This window comes from Electrophorus electricus, chromosome 17 (assembly GCF_013358815.1).
Source record: "Electrophorus electricus isolate fEleEle1 chromosome 17, fEleEle1.pri, whole genome shotgun sequence".
In the NCBI taxonomy this organism is placed as follows: Eukaryota; Metazoa; Chordata; class Actinopteri; order Gymnotiformes; family Gymnotidae; genus Electrophorus; species Electrophorus electricus.
This window is the reverse complement of record NC_049551.1, coordinates 13,382,030-13,408,183: the sequence shown is the minus strand read 5'-3', so window position 1 is coordinate 13,408,183 and position 26,154 is coordinate 13,382,030. Positions and strand designations below refer to the sequence as shown.

At 38.1% G+C, this 26,154-nt stretch overlaps 1 protein-coding gene across 10 annotated transcripts in view; it reads left to right on the top strand.

Moving 5' to 3' along the window:
- Positions 1-26,154, top strand: part of LOC113588740 (protocadherin gamma-C5-like) — a 206,836-nt gene that overhangs the window by 26,419 nt on the left and 154,263 nt on the right. For 3 of the 10 annotated variants that reach the window (XM_035535515.1, XM_035535495.1, XM_035535493.1), the window contains exon 1: positions 2,501-5,029. The exons of 3 other annotated variants lie outside the window; for them this stretch is intronic. In XM_035535515.1, the coding sequence (XP_035391408.1) occupies positions 2,618-5,029 (2,412 nt within the window). In that variant the 5' untranslated portion in view covers positions 2,501-2,617. Of the gene's footprint in view, positions 1-2,500; positions 5,030-7,028; positions 9,542-11,996; positions 14,534-26,154 lie in introns of those variants that run through there. 4 more of the 10 variants (XM_035535516.1, XM_035535499.1, XM_035535500.1 and 1 more) reach the window with 2 other exon arrangements.

Sequence of the window (26,154 nt, the reverse complement as noted above, 5' to 3'; positions counted from 1 at the left end):
TTGTGATACCTCTTCAAAATTATCTGGCACCTATTGTTGTGTTTATGCTTTGCTTCTGTGGCTGGGTCATTGTTAAGTCCCGATTTAAGCGCTAATTCTTTGGCACAAAGATTCTTTTTTGATGTTTTACTTTTTAGTTTTTATACTGAAATCCATTCTTTTTAATTCCAGTTTACATGCAATTTTCTAACATACATAGTTAGATTTCAGCATGATTCAGTAAAGACTTGTTTTTCTAATTTTGATTGATGTTTATAGAATGAGCATACATTTATTATTATTATTATTATTATTATTATTATTATTATTATTATTATTATTATTTATTTATTTATTTATTTTTTAAATAAAATAATTATATTTTATTTACATTTACATTTATGGCATTTAGCTGATGCTTTTATCCAAAGCGACTTACAATTATGACTGAATACAACTTGAGCAACTGAGGGTTAAGGGCCTTGCTCAGGGGCCCAACAGTAGCAACTTGGTGGGGGGGCTTTAACCAGCAACCTTCCGATTACAAGTCAGGTACCCCTGAGCTATCACTGCCTACATTTTTTTTTTTTTTAAGATTTATAAAATTTAAATATTTATAGAAACATAATTTTTGATGGATGTTTATTCACATTTTAGCTTTTAGCCTAAATATTTTGGTAAATCCCTTTCATTATGCAGTGCTCTGAACAGCAGACCTTCAGTTGATATTATCAGGGATGTGAAATGTGTGGTTGGGCTATTTGGGCTGTGTCAGTTTAAACATTGATCACAGAATTTGAGGGAGATAGAACAGCAGAAATAATAGTTGTTCATTGTGCTGCTGCTGATGCCTACTTTAAATCATAGTTACACATAATGTCTCCCATTGTTTCTAGGTATATAACTTCAGTTTTATCTTATTATACAGTAAATGTAGATTTTTTTTTCCCCTGTCTTTATCTCTTACTAATATTAGTGGTAACCGAGTAGTCATTTCTATATTTGAAGGTCATGTGTTTGATGCCTTGTCATGGCTGTGGGAATTTCAGCACATTTTTACTTAAACTGAAGCTTTTGTCAAGTGTTTTGCATCTTGTTGGCTCATAATTGCTGATTTGGTACTTTATATCACAAGTCCCATAACAAAGTGTCTATGGCAACATGATGAGCCTTATTAAGTACTTTGGTTTGATACTGTGTGAATAGACTGGGACGTGTCGTTGCAATGTTAATTTTTAATGGAAAGTAATTGAAAGTCCTGACAGAAATGTTTCACAGGTTACCATGTTTTACAAAACAGCTTAATGCCTACTTGTGCAAAGCTGTAGAGTATGTGAATGGTATTCTTTTAACTTTTGAAGTCTAAGTAAATTAATTCCACATATAATGAATAGTTGTGACTTTAAAATTATAATTTAAACATTTAGTGTCAACACCAGTAATTTCATAATGTGAAGAGGGTATATATTTTGCATTGCAACTTGTATACATTAAATATGTTGGTATGAATCTTTGAATCCAAAGAGTTTTTAACAAGCATATTGTTTTTTTTTCCATCAGTAAATTGGAAACTCCCGTAGAATTAGCATTGGTTCTGCTGATTTTTTAAACAACTTTAGCTGGTGCTTGTTCTTTCTATTACTAATTAGCTAATGCACGTTACCTTTTGTTAGGACGCAGTTCATAATATGTTAAGTCGAAAAACAGAAAAGTAGAGATTTTTAATGTCAGAGTTGTCATGTTCTAAAACTGTGAAACCCGACGCAATCTATAGGGCAAAAGCCGCAGTGGGTGCTATCCTTGGTTCTGAAATAATACGTTACGAGCCATCTATTCTATTGTGGGCGTACGGTACTGTAATGCCACTAAACACGAATCCTATCAGTATGAAACGTTATATTTTTCAAAAATATTAAGCAATAAACGTAACTTGGTTGCCTGCGATTCTTACTTTCATCTTCCATTCTACACGTAGAATCAAATATTTTCACTATGCTTTAAAACTGCATCTTCATTTGAGAGCTTTGCAGTTGTTCTTTGTTCATCGGTTATAATTTTTGTTCCTTGATTTCTGAAGTTATATATCCACAAAGAATATAGTAAATGAATCACTTTATTGATATAAGTTGAACAACGATCTTCCTATTGCGTCTAATTCGCTATTGCCCCGGCGGTTTTCAGCACAGTAAGCCTTCACAACGCGCAATGTGTAAGTGCAGATAGACATATACCAATTGCGAAGATCTGTTATTCATTCTAATTCTTCTGAACTGTATCATGAATACCGTTTGTTACTTTTATTCCCGTTAACTTCACAATCCAGAAAACACTATTTTAACAGCGTAAAGTACATGCTTGTCTTACTGACGTCTTTTGTAGGACTAGTCATGCGGTACATGTAGTAAATCCAAATTACTCAGAGCGTCGCTGTTCACCATCACTTCAGTGCATCTCCTTTCCGCCCATCTCTTAAATATTCAGCTGCACGTTTCTATGAGAACAAGCGCAGTCGCCAGGCAAAATGGAGTAGTCTAGTCTTTTTTTTAACTCAAATACGATTTAGTTGAAAATATTGAGATATTACGTTAACAACGTTAAGTGGAATTGAACGAGGGAGCAGCATTTCATCTCAGCCAACATGGGATGGAGGAAGCTTACACTTACGTTATCTTCTCTGCTCATGGCGTTATTTTTCTGCCATTTGCGTGCCGCCCGAGGAGATCTGAGCTATACAGTTCCAGAGGAAACCAGACGCCAGTATGTGATTGGAAATATTGCTAAAGATCTCGGACTCGATGTTCAGCGATTATCAGCACGTAAGGCCCGAATAAACACGGAGAACAGCAGCAAACGGTATACTGATATTAACCTGAGTACAGGAGATTTGATCGTGGCAGAGACAATCGACAGAGAGAGACTTTGTGATTCAAGAATTAACTGCATGTTGAATTATGAGCTTGTGTTGGCAAATCCCCTAGAGGTTCACCGCATTTCACTGAATATTGAGGATGTTAATGATAATGCGCCAAAATTTCTTAACGAGCGCATTACGTTTGAAATTGTCGAGTCCGCTTTGAAAGGGCAGCGTTTCCGTTTGGATGAAGCGCATGACTCTGATATCGGACAAAACGGGGTTAAGGGCTATTCTCTCCAGAAGAATGATAATTTTGTTTTGTCTGTACACGATAACAAGAACGAAGAGAAATATGCTGAACTTGTATTGGAGAAAGAATTGGATCGTGAACAACAGAAGGAAATTAATTTGATTCTTACCGCAGTTGATGGCGGGACTCCTCAGAGATCGGGATCTGCTATTATACACATCACTGTGCTGGATGCTAACGATAATGTTCCAGTGTTTACTCAGGAGGTATATAAAGTCGCTCTAGCGGAAAACGCGCCGTTGGGCACAGAAGTAGTTACCGTGAGTGCAGTAGACGCTGATGAAGGAGCAAATGGGGCAGTCTCTTATGAATTCAGTCGCATTAGTGATAATGCAGCACAGTTATTCATGATTGATAAACTTACTGGACAAATTAAAGTTATCGATCATATCGACTACGAGGAAGAAAGGCATTATGAAATGAGAGTGCAGGCCAAAGATGGGTCTGGTTTAGTATCCACTGCAAACGTTATTATAGATATCACTGATGTAAATGATAATGCTCCAAAAATCATTCTTACATTCCTGAACAACGCTATACCTGAGAATTCTGTTTTGGGTACTGAGGTGGCCATTATTAATGTACAGGATAACGATTCAGGAGATAATCGACAGATCAGGTGCTCTATTCAGCAAAATATCCCTTTTAAACTGAATCCATCTATTAAGAACTATTTCTCTCTGGCAACAACAAACCCACTGGATCGAGAGACAGAAGCCAATTATAATATAACTATCACTGCTACTGATGGAGGTTCCCCTCCATTATCCTCCTCCAAGACTATTCATTTAATGGTATCAGATGTGAATGATAATCCACCTGTATTTGGAGAGCAATCCTACAGTACCTATGTCATGGAAAACAACAAACCAGGCACCACTATCTGTTCTGTTAGTGCGAGAGACCCAGACTGGAGACAGAATGGGACAGTACATTATTTTCTGGTGTCCAGTGAAGTCAGTGGTATCCCAGTTTCATCATTTATATCCATTAATGCAGACACAGGGGTGATCCATGCTTTGAGGTCCTTTGACTATGAGCAGTTCAGAAACTTCAAAGTCCAGATTGTTGCAAGAGATAATGGCTCTCCTCCACTCAGCAGCAATGTGACTGTGAGTGTGTTCATAACAGATGAGAATGATAACTCTCCACAGATATTATACCCTGCTCCAGACGGAAAGTCTTTAATGACTGAGATGGTCCCTAAAGCTGCTCTCTCAGGCTCTCTGGTCTCCAAGGTAATTGCTGTAGATGCTGACTCTGGACAGAATGCATGGCTGTCATATCAGATTGTGAAGTCTACTGATCCAGGACTTTTCACCATTGGTCTCCATAGTGGAGAGATCAGGGCACTGAGGGACATTACTGAATTTGACAGCATGAAGCAGAACCTCATTATCTCAGTGAAAGATAATGGACAACCTCCTCTCTCTGCTACCTGTTCTGTGTATTTACTTATTTCTGACAACCTTGCTGAAGTTCCAGAACTTAAAGACATGACTTATGAGGAGAGCAACTCCAAACTAACATCATATTTGATCATCGCACTCGTTTCTGTGTCCACCTTCTTTCTGACTTTCATTATTCTGATCCTGGCTGTGAGGTTTTGTAACAGGAGAAAGTCCAGACTGTTGTTTGATGGAGCAGTCGCCATTCCCAGTGCATATCTCCCTCCCAACTATGCAGAGGTGGAGGGAGCTGGAACTCTCCGCAGTTCTTACAACTATGACACGTATCTAACAACAGGCTCACGCACCAGTGATTTCAAATTTGTCACATCCTATAATGAAAACACACTGCCTTCAACTCATACCCTCAACAGGATTCAAAATCATAACAATCCATTTGAAGAGAATTCTTTCAGTGTTGGTTCATCAGATTCAGAGGTAAGCCTATGCAGACTTATAGAATGTACATTAGCTATTTGCTTTGTGTTTACATGCTTTGCCTCTTTGACTGGTCAATGTTTAGTCTGATTTTGTGTGCTAGTGATTGAGAACAAAAATTAGATTTGAGATGTTTTACTTTTCAGCTTTTTGTACTGTACCTGAAGTTTATTTACTTTTTCCAATATTACACAGTGGGATTTGAGCATGATTCAGTAAAGACTGCTTTTTGTACTTGTTGATGGCTATTTTTTAGAAAATCACACCTTAGGTTTTAGCATAAATATTTTTTATAAATCACTTTCAGTATGTCATGCCATGGCAAGCAGCCTTTCAGTTGATCAGAGATCAGGAATCTGACATGTATGATTTTATTATCTTGGCTGTATCTTTAAAATTTTGATTAAAACCTAGTTGAGAAAGACAGAACAGAATAAAATATTTGTTTGACAGATGATTATATGTACAAATAATAGTTACACATAATGTCTACCAGTACTTCTGCTGTAAACATTACAGAAGAAGCGTACTTCTAGGTTTAAACTTCACTTTTTGTCAATTTATAAATTAAATATGAATAATTTTATTAATGTTCTTGACTAAATTCATTATTAGTCTTGGTGGTAACAGAATACTCTGAGCACTTGTCTATGTCTGAGGGTCATGGGTTTGATGCCCAGTCATGGCTGTGGGCCTTTCAACACATTTTTATTTAAACTGAAGCTTTTCTCAATTGTTTTGCATGTCTATTTGGCTCATAATTTAATGGATTGAAATTTTAAGTCCTGACTCAATTGTTTTACCATTTACCATATTTCAAAAAATAGCCCTTTGTGCAAAGCTGCAATGTTTGTGAAAATTGTTTATCTTTGCACATGTGAAGTCTTACTACATTTATTTCAAATATATTGAATGTTTGAATATTTTAAATTATAACTTAAACATTGTGTTTCCACCAATCATAAGTCGTGTCCACAGGGTAAGTATATTTCATTGCAATTTAAATCCATTATTTGTTAGTATGACACTTGATGAGTCACAGTCGGTTTTCAGCTGATGATTGTTTTTCCAGCAGTAAATTGGAAATTCCTGGTGAGTTAGCAAATGTATGTTAGCAAGTGTGTGTTACCTTCTACTAGGAAATATGGTACAAAGTATTTGGAGAAGAAAACAGAAAACTGAGTGTGGTTGTTAACTGCGTTGTTAAGTTTAGAAAACTGAAGGCCGACGGAATCCGTATAGTCAAAATGAGTACGGCTGGGAGTTCTCCGTTGTTCTGAAATAAAAGTTTACCGTATAATTATTCTGCTAGTAGGCATACAGTATTATAAGCAAACTAAACATGAACACTCTCAGTGTGAAACGTCATATTTTGTACAAATATTCCATAAAATACATTAGCACCAGTAAAACGTACGTAATAAAGTGGTTCTCTTGGATTCTTTTTTCATCTTACATTTTAAAGGCACAGTCGAATTTTATCAATATGTTTTAAATTGCATCTTTCTTTGAGATATTTGCAGTCGTTCTTTATTCGTCGGTTATAACTTTTGTTGTCTGATTTTTGAGGTTATAAATTGATCATGAATATTGTTATTTACGCTTTTTCATTTTATGAACTGAATACCGATTTTACTTCAGCATTTATGTGCCGTTACTCCATCGATATTCTGCATCGTACGTTCTCATTGCGCCCAAATTGTATGCGCAGTCATACTATCGGCGGAAAGGTCCGCTACTGGTGCTAATTATGTCCGTACCATAATGTGAATTTCATTTGATGCGTTTATATTTTGGTATCTTAAGGTACGTTTTTGTCTTAACTAAAGTCCTTTGACGGACTAGTCTTGTGGTACTTGCTGTAAACCTAAAATACTCAGAGCGTCGCTGTTCACCATCACTTAATCTCCCGAACCTTTACGCCTATCTCTTAAATATTCAGTTGTACATTTCTATGAGGGCAAGGGCAACCGCTAAACGAAATTGAGTAGTCCGTTCTTTATAATACAAGGACAAGGATTTACCGAAAAAATTGACCGAATTTAATATTATAAAGCCGTTACGTGGAATAAACAGACAGAGCAGCATTTCATCTCTGTCAACATGGGATGGAGGAATCTTACACTTCCGTTATCTTCTCTGCTAATGGCGTTATTTTTCTTCCATTTGCGTGCCGCCCGAGGAGATCTGAGCTATACAGTTCTAGAAGAAACCAGACGCCAGTATGTGATAGGAAATATTGCTAAAGATCTCGGACTCGATGCTCAGCGATTATCAGCACGTAAGGCCGGAATAAACACGGAGGACAGCAGCAAACGGTATACTGATATTAATATGAGTACAGGAGATTTGATCGTGGCAGAGACAATCGACAGAGAAATGCTTTGTGGTTCAAGAATGAAATGCATGTTGAATTATGAGCTTGTGTTGGCAAATCCTCTAGAGGTTCACCGCATTTCACTGAATGTTGAGGATGTTAATGATAATGCCCCAAAATTTCTTAACGAGCGCATTACGTTTGAAATTCTCGAGTCCGCATTGAAAGGGCAGCGTTTCCGTTTGGATGAAGCGCATGACTCTGATATCGGACAAAACGGAATTAAGGACTATTCGCTCCAGAAGAATGATAATTTTGTTTTGTCAGTAAATGATAACATGAACGGAAGGAAATATGCTGAACTTGTATTGGATACAGAGGTGGATCGTGAACAACAGAAGGAAATTAATTTGATTCTTACCGCAGTTGATGGCGGGACTCCTCAGAGATCAGGGTCTGCTATTATACACATCACCGTGCTGGATGCTAATGATAATGTTCCAGTGTTTACTCAGGAGGTATATAAAGTCGTTCTAGCGGAAAACGCGTCGTTGGGCACAGAAGTAGTTACCGTGAGTGCAGTAGACGCTGATGAAGGAGCAAATGGGGCAGTCTCTTATGAATTCAGTCGCATTGCTGATAACGCAGCACAGTTATTCATGATTGATAAACTTACTGGACAAATCAAGGTAATTGGAGACATTGATTATGAATTGGAAACATACTATGAAATTGGAATCCAGGCCAAAGATGGATCTGGTTTAGCATCCACTTCAAATGTTATTATAGATATCACTGATGTAAATGATAATGCTCCAAAAATTATTATTACATCTCTCAACAATCATATCCCTGAGAATTCTGTTTTGGGCACTGAGGTGGCCATTATTAATGTTCAGGATAAAGATTCAGGAGATAATCGACAGATCAGATGCTCCATACAGCAAAATGTCCCTTTTAAATTAAATCCATCTATTAAGAACTATTTCTCTCTGGTAACAACAAACCCACTGGATCGAGAGACGGAAGCCTATTACAATATAACTATCACTGCTACTGATGGAGGTTCCCCTCCATTATCCTCCTCCAAGACTATTCATTTAATAGTATCAGATGTGAATGATAATCCACCTGTATTTGGAGAGCAATCCTACAATGCCTATGTCATGGAAAACAACAAACCAGGCACCTCTATCTGTTCTGTTAGTGCGAGAGACCCAGACTGGAGACAGAATGGCACAGTACTGTATTCTCTGGTGCCAAGTGATGTCATTGGTGTTCCAGTGTCCTCATTTATATCCATTAATGCAGACACTGGGGTGATCCATGCTGTGAGGTCATTTGACTATGAGCAGTTCAGAAACTTCAAAGTTCAGGTTGTAGCCAGAGACAATGGCTCTCCTCCACTCAGCAGCAATGTGACCGTGAGTGTGTTCATAACAGATGAGAATGATAACTCTCCACAGATATTATACCCTGCTCCTGAGGGAAAGACTTTAATGACTGAGATGGTCCCTAAAGCTTCTCTGTCAGGCTCTCTGGTCTCCAAGGTGATTGCTGTGGACGCTGACTCTGGACAGAATGCATGGCTGTCATATCAGATTGTGAAGTCTACTGATCCAGGACTTTTCACCATTGGTCTCCATAGTGGAGAGATCAGGGCACTGAGGGACATTACTGAATCTGACAGCATGAAGCAGAACTTCATTATCTCAGTGAAAGATAATGGACAACCTCCTCTCTCTGCTACCTGTTCTGTGTATTTACTTATTTCTGACAACCTCGCTGAAGTTCCAGAACTTAAAGACATGACTTATGAGGAGAGCAACTCCAAACTAACATCATATTTGATCATCGCACTCATTTCTGTGTCCACCTTCTTTCTGACTTTCATTATTCTGATCCTGGCTGTGAGGTTTTGTAACAGGAGAAAGCCCAGACTGTTGTTTGATGGAGCAGTCGCCATTCCCAGTGCATATCTCCCTCCCAACTATGCAGAGGTGGAGGGAGCTGGAACTCTCCACAGTTCTTACAACTATGACACATATCTAACAACAGGATCTCACACCAGTGACTTCAAATTTGTCACGTCTTATAAGAACACACTGCCTTCAACTCATTCCCTCAACAGGATTCAAAATCAGACTGATCCGTTTGAAGAGAATTCATTCACTGTTGATTTATCGGATTCTGGGGTAAGCATTTCCAGATGTATCTAACGTTTCTGTCTCTTTGTGAAATATAAGCAACATTTTAGATTAAATACATATGGAATCAGCCCTTTTCTACTTTATCTATTTAAAATAAATGGCTTTAGTGATTCTCAAATTTTGCCTGATTTAAATATAGATTTCAGAGAATTTTCTAATTTTTAATAGTCATGACACAGCACATGGCTCTTTTATTTTGTGATACCCGTTAAAAGAATTTTGGCACCTATTGTTGTGTTTATGCTTTGCTTCAGAGCTGGGTCACTGTTCAGTCTCATTTTAAGTGTTAATTCTTTGGCATCATAATTATTTTTGATATTTTACTTTTCAGTTTTTATACTGAAATCCCTTATTTTAAATTCCAGTTTACATGATTTTTTTCTAAAATACATAGTTCGATTTCAGTATGATTCAGTGAAGACTTGTGTTTCTAATTTTGAGTGATGTTTATAGAATGAGCCTACATTTTTTTAATATAAAACTATGATGTTTTATAAAATTTGGATATTTATAGAAACATATTCATTTTTGATCGATGTTTGTTCACATTTTAGCTTTTAGCCTACATATTTTTGGTAAATCCCTTTCATTATGCAGTGCTCTTAACAGCAGACCTTCAGTTGATATTATCAGGGATGTGAAATGTATGGTTGGGCTATTTGGGCTGTGTCAGATTAAACATTGATCACAGGATTTGAGGGAGATAGAACAGCAGAAATAATAGTTGTTCATTGTGATGCTGCTGATGCCTACTTTAAATCATAGTTACACATAATGTCTCCCAGTGTTTCTAGGTTTATAACTTCAGTTTTATCTTATTATACAGTAAATGTAGATTTTTTTCCCCTGTCTTTATCTCTTACTAATATTAGTGGTAACTGAGTAGTCATTTCTATATTTGAGGGTCATGTGTTTGGTGCCTTGTCATGGCTGTGGGAATTTCAGCACATTTTTACTTAAACTGAAGCTTTTGTCAAGTGTTTTGCATCTTGTTGGCTCATAATTGCTGATTTGGTACTTTATATCACAAGTCCCATAACAAAGTGTCTATGGCAACATGATGAGCCTTATTAAGTACTTTGGTTTGATACTGTGTGAGTAGACTGGGATGTGTTGTGGCAATGTTGATTTTTAATAGATAATAATTAAAAGTCCTGACAGAAATGTTTCACAGGTTACCATGTTTCACAACACAGCTTAATGCCTTCTTGTGCAAAGCTGTAGAGTATGTGAATTGTATACCCTTAAACTTGTAAAGTCTAACTACATTGATTTAATATATAATGAATAGTTGTAACTTTGAAATTATAATCTAAATATTGTCCCCACCAATCATTGCATCATGTAAACAAGTGATATATATTTGCATTGCAATTTATATCAACTATATGTTAGTATGAAACTTTGAGTCAAATGCGTTTTTTAACAGCAGATTTTTTTTCCATCAGTAAATTAGAAACTACTGTAGAGTTAGCAGTTGTTCTACTGATTTTTTTAAATTTTTTTAACATCTTTAGCTGGTGCTTGTTCTTGTCTATTTATAATTAGCAAGTGCATGTTACCTTCTATTAGGACACATTTCATAATATGTTGGGTAGAAAAACAGAAAAGTAGAGTGTGTTAATGTCAGCGCTGTCATGTTCCTAAACCTGTGTAGCCTGACGCAGTCTATAGTGTCAAAATGAAGTCGGTCAGAGAGCTATCCATGGTGCTGAAATAATAGGTTACATTCCATCTATTTTGTTGTGGCCATACCGTCGCGTATGGCCACTAAAACCGAAACCTGTCAGTATGAAACGCCATATTTCGTAGAAATATTAAACAAACATCGGCAGCAATGCATTATACATAACGTGGTTCTCTGCGATTCTTGTTTTCATACTACATTCCTCACATAGAGTCGCATTTTTTCATTGTGCTTTAAACTGCATCTTCTTTGAGAACTGTTTGGTCGTCGGTCGTTCCATGATTTTTGACGTTATAAATCAACAATGAATAGAGTAATTTAATCCCTTAATTGTTATAAATTGAACTACAATTTTCCTGTGTGGACTATTTGCTATTGTCCCAGCCTCTTTTTTTTTTTTTTTTTTTTTTTTTTTTAACGTAAGCGTTTGTAACGCTCATACTGCAAATGCAGGTAGACATATACCAACTGCGGATATCTAAGTTATTCAATCTAATACTTCTGCACTTTATCGTGAATGCAATTTGATGCTTTTATACCCGACTATTTCACCATCCAGTAAAAAATAATTTTTAGTATCTTAAAGTACATGCTTCCCTTACCCAAGTCTTTTGAAGGGGTAGACTTGCGGCACTTGTAGTAAACCCCAAATACTCACAGCGTCGCTGTTCACCATCACTTTAGCGTATCTCCTGCAACTTTCCGCCCATCTCTTAAATATTCAGCTGCACGTTTCTATGAGAGCAAGCGCAATCGCGGTGCAAAATGGAGTAGTCTCGTCTTTTTTTCACTCGAATACGATTTGGTTGAAAATATTGAGAGATTACGTTAACAACGTTAAGTGGAATTAAACGAGAGAGCAGCATTTCATCTCAACCAACATGGGATGGAGGAAGCTTACCCTTTCGTTATCTTCTCTGCTCATGGCGTTATTTTTCTGTCATTTGCGGCACGCCCGAGGAGATCTGAGCTATACAGTTCCAGAGGAAACCAAACGCCAGTATGTGATTGGAAATATTGCTAAAGATCTTGGACTCGATGCTCAGCGATTATCAGCACGTAAGGCCCGAATAAACACAGAGGACAGCAGCAAACGGTATACTGATATTAACCTGAGTACAGGAGATTTGATCGTGGCAGAGACAATCGACAGAGAGAGGCTTTGTGATTCAAGAATGAAATGCATGTTGAATTATGAGCTTGTGTTGGAAAATCCCCTAGAGGTTCACCGCATTTCACTGAATGTTGAGGATGTTAATGATAATGCGCCAAAATTTCTTAACGAGCGCATTACGTTCGAAATTCCCGAATTGGCTTTGAAAGGGCAGCATTTCCTTTTAGATGAAGCGCATGACTCTGATATCGGACAAAACGGGGTTAAGGGCTATTCGCTGCAGAAGAATGATCATTTTGTTTTGTCTGTACACGATAACAAGAACGAAGAGAAATATGCTGAACTTGTATTGGAGAAAGACCTGGATCGTGAACAACAGAAGGAAATTAATTTGATGTTCACCGCAGTTGATGGCGGGACTCCTCAGAGATCAGGGTCTGCTATTATACACATCACTGTGCTGGATGCTAACGATAATGTTCCAGTGTTTACTCAGGAGGTATATAAAGTCGCTCTAGCGGAAAACGCGCCGTTGGGCACAGAAGTAGTTACCGTGAGTGCAGTAGACGCTGATGAAGGAGCAAATGGGGCAGTCTCTTATGAATTCAGTCGCATTAGTGATAATGCAGCACAGTTATTCATGATTGATAAACTTACTGGAAAAATTGAAGTTATCGGTCATATCGACTACGAGGAAGAAAGGTATTATGAAATGAGAGTGCAGGCCAAAGATGGATCTGGTTTAGCATCCACTGCAAACATTATTATAGATATCACTGACGTAAATGATAATGCTCCAAAGATTATTCTCACATCTGTCAAAATTCCAATACCTGAGAATGCCATTGTGGGCAGTGAGGTGGCCATTATTAATGTTCAGGATAAAGATTCAGGAGATAATCAACAGATCAGATGCTCCATACAGCAAAATGTCCCTTTTAAATTGAATCCATCAATTAAGAACTATTTCTCTCTGGTAACAACAAACCCACTAGATCGAGAGACAGAAGCCTATTACAATATAACTATCACTGCTACTGATGGAGGTTCCCCTCCATTATCCTCCTCCAAGACTATTCATTTAATGGTATCAGATGTGAATGATAATCCACCTATATTTGAACAGAAATCCTACAGTGCCTATGTCATGGAAAACAACAAACCAGGCACCTCTACCTGTTCTGTTAGTGCGAGAGACCCAGACTGGAGACAGAATGGGACAGTACATTATTTTCTGGTGTCCAGTGAAGTCAGTGGTATCCCAGTTTCATCATTTATATCCATTAATGCAGACACAGGGGTGATCCATGCTTTGAGGTCCTTTGACTATGAGCAGTTCAGAAACTTCAAAGTCCAGGTTGTTGCAAGAGATAATGGCTCTCCTCCACTCAGCAGCAACGTCACTGTGAGTGTGTTCATAACAGATGAGAATGATAACTCTCCACAGATATTATACCCTGCTCCTGAGGGAAAATCTTTAATGACTGAGATGGTCCCTAAAGCTTCTCTGTCAGGATCTCTGGTCTCCAAGGTGATTGCTGTGGATGCTGACTCAGGACAGAATGCATGGCTGTCATATCAGATTGTGAAGTCTACTGATCCAGGGCTTTTCTCCATTGGTCTTCATAGTGGAGAGATCAGGGCACTGAGGGACATTACTGAATCTGACAGCATGAAGCAGAATCTTGTTATCTCAGTGAAAGATAATGGACAACCTCCTCTCTCTGTTACCTCTTCTGTGTATTTACTTATTTCTGACAACCTTGCTGAAGTTCCAGAACTTAAAGACATGACTTATGAGGAGAGCAACTCCAAACTAACATCATATTTGATCATCGCACTCGTTTCTGTGTCCACCTTCTTTCTGACTTTCATTATTCTGATCCTGGCTGTGAGGTTTTGTCACAGGAGAAAGCCCAGACTGTTGTTTGATGGAGCAGTCGCCATTCCCAGTGCGTATCTCCCTCCCAACTATGCAGAGGTGGAGGGAGCTGGAACTCTCCGCAGTTCTTACAATTATGACACGTATCTAACAACAGGCTCACGCACCAGTGACTTCAAATTTGTCACGCCTTATAATGAGAACACGCTACCCTCACCTAATAATCTGAAGAAGGATCTAACTGGTCCATTTCAAGACAATTCTCATATTATTAGTTTTCCTGCAGATTCAGAGGTAAGTTTTTTGTAGACATTTTAAACTAAACCTGACTTGTAACCATTACACTGATTCTGTGTATTCATTAATTACAGTGAACAGTGGTTACTGCTGATATTGTCTTGTTATAATACTTATTTATTAATATTTATTAATTATTATTATAATTATTCATTATTATTTTTCGTCCTAAACCATATATATATATATATATATATATATATATATATATATATATATATATATATATATATATATATATATATATATATATATATTTAGCATTGCAGTGATCCAATCAAATTTTCAGTTAGCTGTAGTTGCCCATATGGTTAAAAAGACATCTAGAATCACTCATGGCTCTCATGTCACAGTGTGATTTTTGTGTATGTGCATGCCTGGCACATCTCACGATTCATGTTTCCCAAGTTATGTAAAGTCCACATGAGCTTGGAATATGTTACTTAGCAAATGTGCCATAACTGCTAATCACTTTTTCTTTTCTTTGGCATTTTTGATTAATTCGTAATTCATAATTCATTTCTTGAAGTAAGTAGTGATAGCTTCATTTTCATTGAATGGTCTCTTTGGAATAGTTTGTAGTTTTGTGAAGCTGTTGCTATATGAGCCTGTTCCATGTTGGAATTGATGTGGTCACAGTGTTGGCAGGCCAATTGGAGAATGAAAGTCGCGTTGCGTTGAAAACCCTGGTGCACAGCTTATTAGGAAAATGTTAATGCTAGACCTTTGTACTGTAAGAATATTTGTGTTCTCTCAGCTGTTGTGACTGTCTATTCTCATACCTCAATTACCATTGTGCTTTTTATAATGAACCTCAGAGGGAAGTTTTCAGTATTAAGTCATGGAAAGACTACTGTTGTGAAGTTAGGTTTTGTGCACCAATTCCTCACTGGTTCTATATTACACATGCATGTGTTTGTGTACAAACAATAACCCTAGACATACTAACTGTATCATCTGTTCAGCAGTGCAAATGTTCAGGAATGTTATTTTCTAAACCATTTTGCTAATATTCTATCAACCTCATCAGTTATGGGCTTTGAGTGTGCATGTAAAGATCAAAAAGGCAATCAGTAAAATCAGGTTGATCTGCAACCACAATTAATTAAAAGTTTAATTAACTATGTATTGTCATAAAATGATTAAACACAAATTTTAAAAAAGCAGATGCAAAATTAACGAATGGATTAAGTAAAACTAAAACCCTTGTATTCATTATACATTATAACTGCAATAAAGCTCAAATATCAGTGTCGCTGCTCACCATCACTTAGAAGCACTGATGAATCTTTCCTTCCATCTTAAATATTCGGTTGTTGCTCCCTCTGTGTAGTCATCTGCAGAACCTACAGTAGTGAAGTCTTATTTCTTCCTGTATACTGTTTCTGGTCATACTGAATTATATCATTTAAAAAGAATGGATATCAGTTCACAGACTTAATCGTACATGGAGCCAGGTGATGGGTAGGGTGTGATGGCAGGAGTTAGCATTATTAGGTGTGGTGTCCCTTTAAGAGCGCCATGCGGACGTGACGTCTCCATTCTGTTGGACATGAGCGACACAGAATGTAGAGTCCGGCAAAGTGTTGGAGAAAGTGAGTGTGATTGAATTCAGAGCCATCCTGACCAAATAAGAGGTATCCCATGCCTATATATTAAGGGGTATTCTGTTTCAAGTGTTAATAAACATCAGTGGCGATATATTTTCCTGTTTGTGAACATAAATTAGTGGCGTTAAACCAGTATGTGAAAGGTTAATCGTGTAATTCATAGATCGTGAATTTTCCATTTGGTTAACGACGAGTTTTGTGGTCATACAGTGTGGTGTCTTCTCACCCAGCGAACTGAGCCTGATTGTTGTTGCTGGCGTGAGTAGAGGTGATTTTCTAAACATCCATAGATATTCTTTTTTTTTTTTTTTTTTTTTTTTTTGCTTTTTTTTTTTAAACGTCTACACGGGTGATTATTGATGTATAGTATTCTCGCTATCTTAGTCTGGCACTTACCTCTGTTGTACCGTGTTCCATGGGGATAGACTTGTTACGGATTGCACGCCTCGAGAGTTTCTGTCGGTAATACTGTTTCGGCAACCGACGTGAGTGAGTTATGTGTCAATCCCATTGTTTTGGACGCTTACTTGATACCATTCCTCTTCTGCAATTCGCCTTGGCATGCTGGATATCAGCTTGGCAAAGTCTTGACTGATTGCAACCAGTTCTTGCCTGATCAGTGCTTGAAGTTGATCATAGTTTCTGTGTGTTTGTCCACCCTCTTTTTAAGGATAGACACAAAGTTTCAATGTTTTGTTCACCAAGCCACTTGGTTATCACTTTTGCTCTGTGACATAGTGCTCTGTCATGCTGGAAAAAAGCATTGTTCATGATCCAATTGCTCCTCATTGGGAGAAGTTCCTCTTGGAGGATGTTATTTTGATACCATTCCTCATTCATGGCAGTGTTCTTAGGCAAAGTTTGAGCAAACCCACTCCCTTGGATGAGAAGCAACCCCACACATGAATGGTCTCAGGATGACTCACTGTTAGCATGACACAGGACTCATGGTAGAGCTCACCTTTTCTTCTCTGGACAGTCATTTGTCCAGATGTCACAGATAGTCTGAAAGGGGGTTTCATCAGAGAAAATAACTTTACCCCAGTTCTCTGCAGTCCAATCCCTATACTTCCTACAGCATATCAGTCTGTCCTTTATGTTTTTCTTGGAGAGAAGTGGCTTCTTTTGTGCTCTTCTTGACATCAAGCCATCTTGCCCTTGCCTCACTGTTCATGCAGATATACTCACACCTGCCATCTGTGATCCTGTAGCAGCATCTTCTTTAGGAGACGGTCCTGGCACTTGCTTGACTTTCTTGGGCGCCCTGAAGCCTTCTTCACTGCAGTTGAACCTCTCTCCATGAAGTTCTTGATGATTCGATAAATGGATGATTTTGGTTCTATCTTACAAGCAGCAATGTCCTTGCTTGTGAAGTCCCTTTGATGTAATGCAATGATGACTGCACGTGTTTCCTTGGAGGTAACCATGGTTAACAGAAGAAAACTTCAAGCACCGCCAGCCTTTTAAAGCAACCAGTCTGCTCTTCTATTGAGCATGACGGAGTGACTTGCCTTGTCCTGGTTAACACTTTCACCTGAGCTAATAAGATGATCACTGAAATTGTTAGCAGGCCATTTTGTTGCAATGCTGAAGTGCAATGGCTGGAATGCAGTAATTTTTGAGATTAGATTTTCAGGGCAAGGAATGACTTTGCAATTAATTGCAATTCATCTGATCACTCTTTACAGTCTAAAGTTAATGCAAATTGCCACCATAAAAACTGAAGCAGCACACTTGTGAAAACAAATGTGTGCTAGTCTCAACTTTTGGCCACAACTGTATACATTTTGATATATATATATATAATGTGTGTTATTTCCTACACCTCATTTAAAATCCACACACAGAGATCTATTGTAATAAATACCTGTAATAGTCATTTGCCTTTGGTGTGCCCTCCTTCCTATGTGACGACAATTGACAATGACTATATATGGAATACAGGAAGCTTTTAGCCGCGCTTCTTTAAGCGTTCTTTTTATCGGTTTTGTGCACCGTATGGAGATTTGAGGGATCCAGTTCCAGAAGAAACGACAACGCCGTTATGTGGTTGGAAATGTAGCCAAGGACCTTGGACTCGATGCTAAGAGATTAACTGCTCGCAAGGTACGAATAGATACCGAGGACAGCAGCAGACGCTATTGTGATATCAACCTGAGTACAGGCAAATTGATAGTTCCAGGAACAATAGACTGAGAAGAAATTTTTGGGTCGAGGTTATCCTGCTATTTCAAATACAAACTGGTCTTGCAAAACCCGCTTGAAGTGCACTAAATATCGTTGCAAATTCAGGATGTAAATGATAACTCTCCGCAGTTTCCAAATGCGTGTATAATGTTTGATATTACGGAATTGGCAAATAAGGGCGATCGTTTCAGGTTTGAAAAAACTCATGACTTAGATATAGGATTTAACACAGTTCAAAGATATTTTCTCCAAAAGAACGAACATTTTAAATTGTCCAAGCGAATCCCGATGGAGGAGAATATGCAGAGTTGGTGCTAGAAAAAGAGCTTGATCGTAAGAAACAAAAATACATTGATCTATTTATTACTGCCACTGATGGTGGTAATCCACAAAGATCTGTAACTACATTATAGATGTAACTGTTCTGGACGCCAAAGCTATTATTCCAGTGTTTAGTCATCCAATCTATAGAGCGAATCTGACTGAAAACACACCTTTGGGCACTGTGGTGATTACAGTAAACGTGACAGATGCTGATGAAGGAGCAAATGGAAATGTTGCATATAAACTCAGCCGAGTATCAGATAAGGCAGCAAAAATATTTTCTTTTAATAAGACAAATGGGCAGATTACAGTGAGTGGAGATATTGATTATGAGCAGGTAATTTACTGCGAAATGAGAGTGCAAGCAAAAGACAGATCCGGTTTGGCATCCACTGCAAACATAGATATCGCAGACATAAATGATAACGCGCCTACTATAATTATAAGCCCATTGAATGCTCACATACATGAAAACACTTATGTAAGTACAGAGGCAGGCATAATTGATGTTCAGGATAAAGATTCGGCAGACAATTGGCACATCCACTGTACCATTCAGCAAAGTGTTCCTTTTAAATTAATTTCATTTGTTAACTATTTTTCTCTGCTAACTGCTCGTATGCTAGATAGAGAAAAAGAAGAAAAAAAGATTATAACATAATTATAGGTACTGATAATGGTTCTTCACCATTGTCTTCATTTGTTGCCATTCTCTATCAGATGTATCGATAACCCACCATTATTTAAGGAGCAATTATACAGTGCGTATGTAGCTGAGAATAACAAATCAGGCACCTATACCTGTTTTGTTAGTGCGACAGACACATACTGGAGGCAAAATGGCACCGTACTGTATTCTCTTGTGTCTATAATAATTTAAATGACTACTTTTACTTATACTTGAGTAATAATTATTTTAAAGCAACAGTACTTTTTACTTGAGTACAGTTTTTGGCTACTCTGCCCATGTCTCGATGGAAATCATCACTGCTATTTATTATGTTTTGTGAAGTTTTATCACAGGAGAAAGCCCAGACTGTTGTTTGATGGAGCAGTCGCCATTCCCAGTGCGTATCTCCCTCCCAACTATGCAGAGGTGGAGGGAGCTGGAACTCTTCACAATTCTTACTGTTATGACACATATCTAACGACACGATAATCCACCAATGACTTAAATGATAAAATTATTTAGTTTTACAAAAGATATGACACAGTGCGGCTTGTGAAGTCCCCAGTTCATTTTTTGTTATTCTGTTGGGGACAAAATGTTTTAAAACTATAGCATGGTGTTTGTTTTGTGCTGATGTTTTAAATAAATAGGTTTACCTGTTGCTGTATTACCCGTTGGTAACGGTAAATTTCTTCAAAGTCGACAGCCCTGACATGTCACAGGATAACAATCAATTTTATTCGTTCCGTATACTTTTACTGAATTTCTGATATTGCAGGAGGTTGAGGAATGATTTTACTTTTTGTGCTCTTCTACTTTCGCAATCATTTCAGTGTCTCTCCACAAAAAAATAGGATTCAATCATTAGATTAATCCTTCCATTACCGGTACAATGTTCTAAATGATTCTACAGAATTTTATTGTTTGCCACCCTTACCTGTTTATGATGAGGGATGGGCTTGCTCTACACAGTAGTACGTTGGCATTCATTTTTCGAAAAGCTGGAGTACAGATATGGAGAGTTCGAAGTTGCAATATACTAAAAATACTCAAAGGGTCGCTATTCACTAGCAGAGTAAAAATGAAAGCGCATCTCTACCCAGTATGATAAATTCGATAATATCCTGAGAAAGATAACCACAGCTGAATAAGGCTCTGAACTGTGCATGGGACTTGTAATACACGACATTAATTTGCTTATATGTTTGTCACTCACCAGGCCTTTTGAACGTTGAGAGAATGGATATTATTTTTTTGCTTCCGACATTATTTTCCTCGACATTTATTTGCTCTTTTATTTGCACTGCTCGTGGAGATTTGATTTATACGGTGCGAGAAGAAGCGAAGCGTCTTTACGTGATTGGGAATGTCGCGAAGGACCTCGGAATCGATGCTAAACGATTGTCTGCTCGTAAGGCTCGGATAGACACAGACGACAGCACGAAACGTTATTGCGATATTAATCTGAATAGTGGAAATTTGGTCGTGGCGGAAACAATAGACCGAGAGGAGCTTTGTGGGTCGAGAATGTCTTGCATTCTAAATTATGAGCTTGTATTAGAAAATCCGCTTGAAGTACAACGCATATCGCTCCAAATTGAGGATATAAATGACAACGCCCCACGATTTCCTAACGATCGGATTACGTTTGAAATCAGAGAATCTGCTGTTAAGGGCCAGCGTTTTCCCCTGGACGAAGCACATGACTCTGATATCGGACAAAACGCGGTTCAAGGATATTCAATTGAAAGAAACGAACATTTTGTTTTATCAGTGCATGAGAACGCAGAGCAGGGCAAACACGCTGAACTAGTGTTGGAGAAAGAGCTGGATCGCGAACAACAGAAGGAAATTAATTTAATACTCACCGCTACTGATGGCGGCACCCCACAAAGGTCTGGTACTGTAGTTATCCACATTAGTGTGCTGGATGCTAATGACAACAGTCCGGTTTTCAGTCAGTCTGTGTACAAAGCTTCTCTCGCTGAAAACGCGCCGTTGGGTGCCACAGTTGTAACAGTAAGCGCATCAGACGATGACGTGGGAGCGAATGGTGAAGTGAGTTATGAATTCAGTCGTATATCTGATAAAGCAACAAAATTATTTTCTATTGACAAGATGACTGGTCAGATTAAGGTTATCGGAAATATCGATTATGAAGAGGAAACATACTATGAAATGAGAGTGCAGGCCAAGGATGGACCTGGTTTAGCGTCCACTGCTAAAATTATTATAGATATCACTGACCTAAATGACAACGCACCTAGAATTATTCTGAAATCACTGAACGACCCCATACCAGAGAACGCCGCCGTAGGCACGGAGGTGGCCATCATTAATGTTCAGGATAAAGATTCAGGAGATAATCGACAGATCAGATGCTCCATTCAGCAAAATGTCCCTTTCAAATTAAATCCCTCCATCAAAAATTACTTTTCTTTGGCAACCACAAATATGCTGGATCGAGAGACAGAGTCAGATTATAATGTCACTATCACTGCTACTGATGGAGGTTCTCCACCATTATCTTCCTCCATGACAATTCATTTATCTGTAGCAGATGTCAATGACAACCCACCTGTATTTCATCAGAAATCCTACAGTGCCTATGTCATGGAAAACAACAAACCAGGCACTTCTATCTGTTCTATTAGAGCGACAGACCCAGACTGGAGGCAGAATGGTACAGTGCTATATTCTCTGGTGTCCAGTGAGGTCAAAGGTGTTCCAGTGTCCTCATTTATATCAATGAATTCAGACACAGGAGTGATCCATGCTGTGAGGTCATTTGACTATGAGCAGTTCAGAAAGTTCAAAGTTCAGGTTGTAGCCAGAGACAATGGCTCTCCTCCACTCAGCAGCAATGTGACTGTGAGTGTGTTCATAACAGATGAGAATGATAACTCTCCACAGATATTATACCCTGCTCTGGAGGGAAAGTCTTTAATGACTGAGATGGTACCTAAAGCTGCTCTCTCAGGCTCTCTGGTCTCCAAGGTGATTGCTGTGGATGCTGACTCTGGACAGAATGCTTGGCTATCATATCAGATTGTGACGTCTACTGATCCAGGGCTTTTCACCATTGGTCTCCATAGTGGAGAGATCAGGGCACTGAGGGACATTACTGAATCTGACAGCATGAAGCAGAACCTCATTATCTCAGTGAAAGATAATGGACAACCTCCTCTCTCTGCTACCTGTTCTGTGTATTTACTTATTTCTGACAACCTCGCTGAAGTTCCAGAACTTAAAGACATGACTTATGAGGAGAGCAATTCCAAACTAACATCATATTTGATCATCGCACTCGTTTCTGTGTCCACCTTCTTTCTGACTTTCATTATTCTGATCCTGGCTGTGAGGTTTTGTCACAGGAGAAAGCCCAGACTGTTGTTTGATGGAGCAGTCGCCATTCCCAGCATGTATCTCCCTCCCAACTATGCAGAGGTGGAGGGAGCTGGAACTCTTTGTAGTTCTTCCAATTATGACACGTATCTAACAACAGGCTCACACACCAGTGACTTCAAATTTGTCAGCTCTTACAATGAGAACACACTTCCAGCTAATCAAACACTGAAATTTGGCCAAAATGAACCTTTTGGGACAAGCTCAGTCAATCTTAATCGCACTGCAGATGCAGAGCAGGTAAGGAATTTTTTCAGAGATTAACAGTGAAATGTATTGTCCTTTATTGTCATTTTTACATTAGATTCATAGTGATCCTTTAATTCTGAATTTTAATATTGCCTTCTTGTGCAGTTTTTGCTTAATTGCATAAACATTGTTTAAGTTACTAAAATATTATTGCTGTTTTAAAATACTTTACCCAGTTTTAAAAACTATACAGACATTTTGAGCAAAATGAAATGCTAACTTTAAAAACATGAACATAAAAATTGCTGAATTTTATTTCTGAAACAAATCTTGAGTTTCAAAGTACACCAGGAAAATGGCTATGCTTTCACAAATGATAGACTTTTTATTTTTCCTGCATCTATAAGTCAGCAAATAGAAAGTGCAGAGCTTCAGTATGTGATGCTGTCCATCAGGAAAGGTGAATATATTAATCTGACTATCCGTAATGAATGCCGAAATAGTAATAACACAGTACTGTATAACACACATTACAAGTCTAATAGAGACTCCTGTTTTCATTTTTAAAAGCTTAAAATATAGACCACTATAAAATGATACAAGCAATGCTCAATCTGTGTTTGGTGAAATGTTTGTCTAATGTACCCCACATTTCAAATGAAACTGTTTGTCTGCTTGGATGAGTGCAATCATCCTCATCTTCCACCTTTTGTCCTCTCACTTTCCTCATCCACTGTTTCCACCACCTTTCCCTGCACCAGATTTCACACCACATATTGCATAATTACTGTTAGCCCCTCTTTATGCATGCATATGTTCCTGTGTAAATGTGCTTGGTTGTTTATTGGAGGAATTCTGTCGGACATATATGGTCAGATCATTCTTTATTCTATGAATGACTCATCTATCTTATAGATTTGTACATGCAAAAGCCCATTCAACTTACCTAACCCAATTGAACTCTGTCCCTGCATTATATGGAAAAATAACATTTTGACTTGATTTTTTTTCATTCCATAGCATGGGCACAGATGTGTAGAGAACAGATCTGCAGTGATTGTTTAAGAACAGCAAGAGTTCTGTTGCTGATCCTGAAATTTGTGCATTTTTCTTAATCAATATCTTAACAAAAACAGTAGACGAGTTTATAATGAAATTTGTGCCAAGGGATAGTACCCTATATAATTGTTTTCAAAAAGATGTTTAGCAAACTGAAGTCACAGTTAACTCCGTGCAAATGTTAGTTTTGCACCAATGACATAAGAGAAACACCTGGGCATCCCTTACTGAGAATTGAGTGCCAGCCTGCAGTAACAATGTGTAAGCAGTTGAGGGAAAATGTAAATGTATTTGATCTTACAATATTTTTGTAGTGTGCTAGTCCCGGTGAATTTTTTTTTTTTCCAAAAAATGTCTTAACGAATTATATGGTTTCATTGTTTGCTTTCTACGTTTTCTTTCAAAATTATAATTTTGATTTTTAATTTTTTTTTTGTTAATGATATGTTCACTGTACGGGCGTACGTGAAAATATTTCAGCACTATTACGTTCTGGACAGCGGCAAGACTTTAGAAAGTGCATTAAGAATGTAGTTTTGTAAATAAAAAACCTCAGATAAAAACGTTTGGTTGGTGAGTTGCAAAAAAGCCCACTGTGACACCACATTTTGAAAAGATGTTTTAAACCCCATAATCTGTCGTCAAATCAGAAAAAAAATACATTTACAGCGTGATGTATACATTTTCATATCATTGATTACTCTCGAGCTGGATGTATAAATAAGTAATCTGTAAATACAGCGTGTGTTTAAACGTTTAGAGCATTAACAATATCCTGCAGTTAACAGAAAATACACAGAGCGTCGCTATTCACTAACAGTACATGGGAAGACGTCCATTCCCACCCAGCTATTTAATATTTATCCACACCATCTAACAGGAGCGCATAAGATGTAATGCTAAGTAGACTACCCAGTTTTAGAAAGGGTTGTGTTTAATGTATATCTTTCTATTTCTTTTCCTTTAACAAGCTCGTCGACGATGGAATACATTATATTTTCACCTTTTCTGATCCTTTTGCTATTATGTTGCACAGTGCACGCTGCCCGTGGAGATTTGACCTACACATTTCCAGAAGAAACGAAGCTTCAGTACGTAATTGGAAATATAGCAAAGGATCTCGAAATCGACGCTAAACAGTTATCGGCTCGTAGAGCGCGGATAGACACGGATGATATTAATAGGTATTGTGACATTAACCTGAGAACAGGCGATTTGATTGTTTCTGAGACAATAGACCGAGAGGAGCTTTGTGGTTCAGCAATTCCGTGCGCTCTTAATTATGAGCTCGTTTTAGAAAATCCGCTTGAAGTCCATCGTGTATCTCTCCAAATTCAGGACATTAACGATAACAGCCCTCGATTTCCTAATGACCGCATCGCTTTAGAAATCAGTGAGTCCGCCATCAAGGGCCAGCGCTTTCGTTTGGATGAGGCGTATGACACTGATATTGGAAATAACGGAGTTAATGGTTACACTCTAGAGAAAAATAAGTACTTCGCTTTATCCGTTCAGGGGAGCACGGACCGAGGAAAATATGCTGAATTAGTACTGGAGGAAGAACTGGATCGTGAACAACAGAGGGAAATTAATGTATTACTTACCGCTACTGATGGCGGCACCCCACAGAGGTCCGGTATGGTAGTTTTGCATGTGACTGTGCTAGATGCCAATGACAACACCCCTGTTTTCAGTCAGAGTGTTTACAGGGTCACTCTAGCCGAAAATTCACCTTTAGGCACAGACGTAGTTAGAGTTAGCGCCGCAGATTCTGATGAAGGAGCAAATGGGGAAATTACGTATGAATTTAGTCGGGCTTCAGATAAAATAGCTAAATTGTTTTCTATTGATAGGACAACAGGACAGGTTACATTAAAGGGGGAGATCGACTATGAAAAAGAAAAATACTATGAAATAGGAGTCCAAGCTAAAGACGGTCCCGGCTTAGTGTCCACGGCAAAAATGATTATAGATATAATTGACCTAAATGACAATGCACCTAGAATTATTCTGAAATCTCTGAACGACCCCGTACCAGAGAACGCCGCTGTAGGCACGGAGGTGGCCATCATTAATGTTCAGGATAAAGATTCAGGAGATAATCGACAGATCAAATGCTCCATTCAGCAAAGTGTCCCTTTCAAATTAAATCCCTCCATCAAAAATTACTTTTC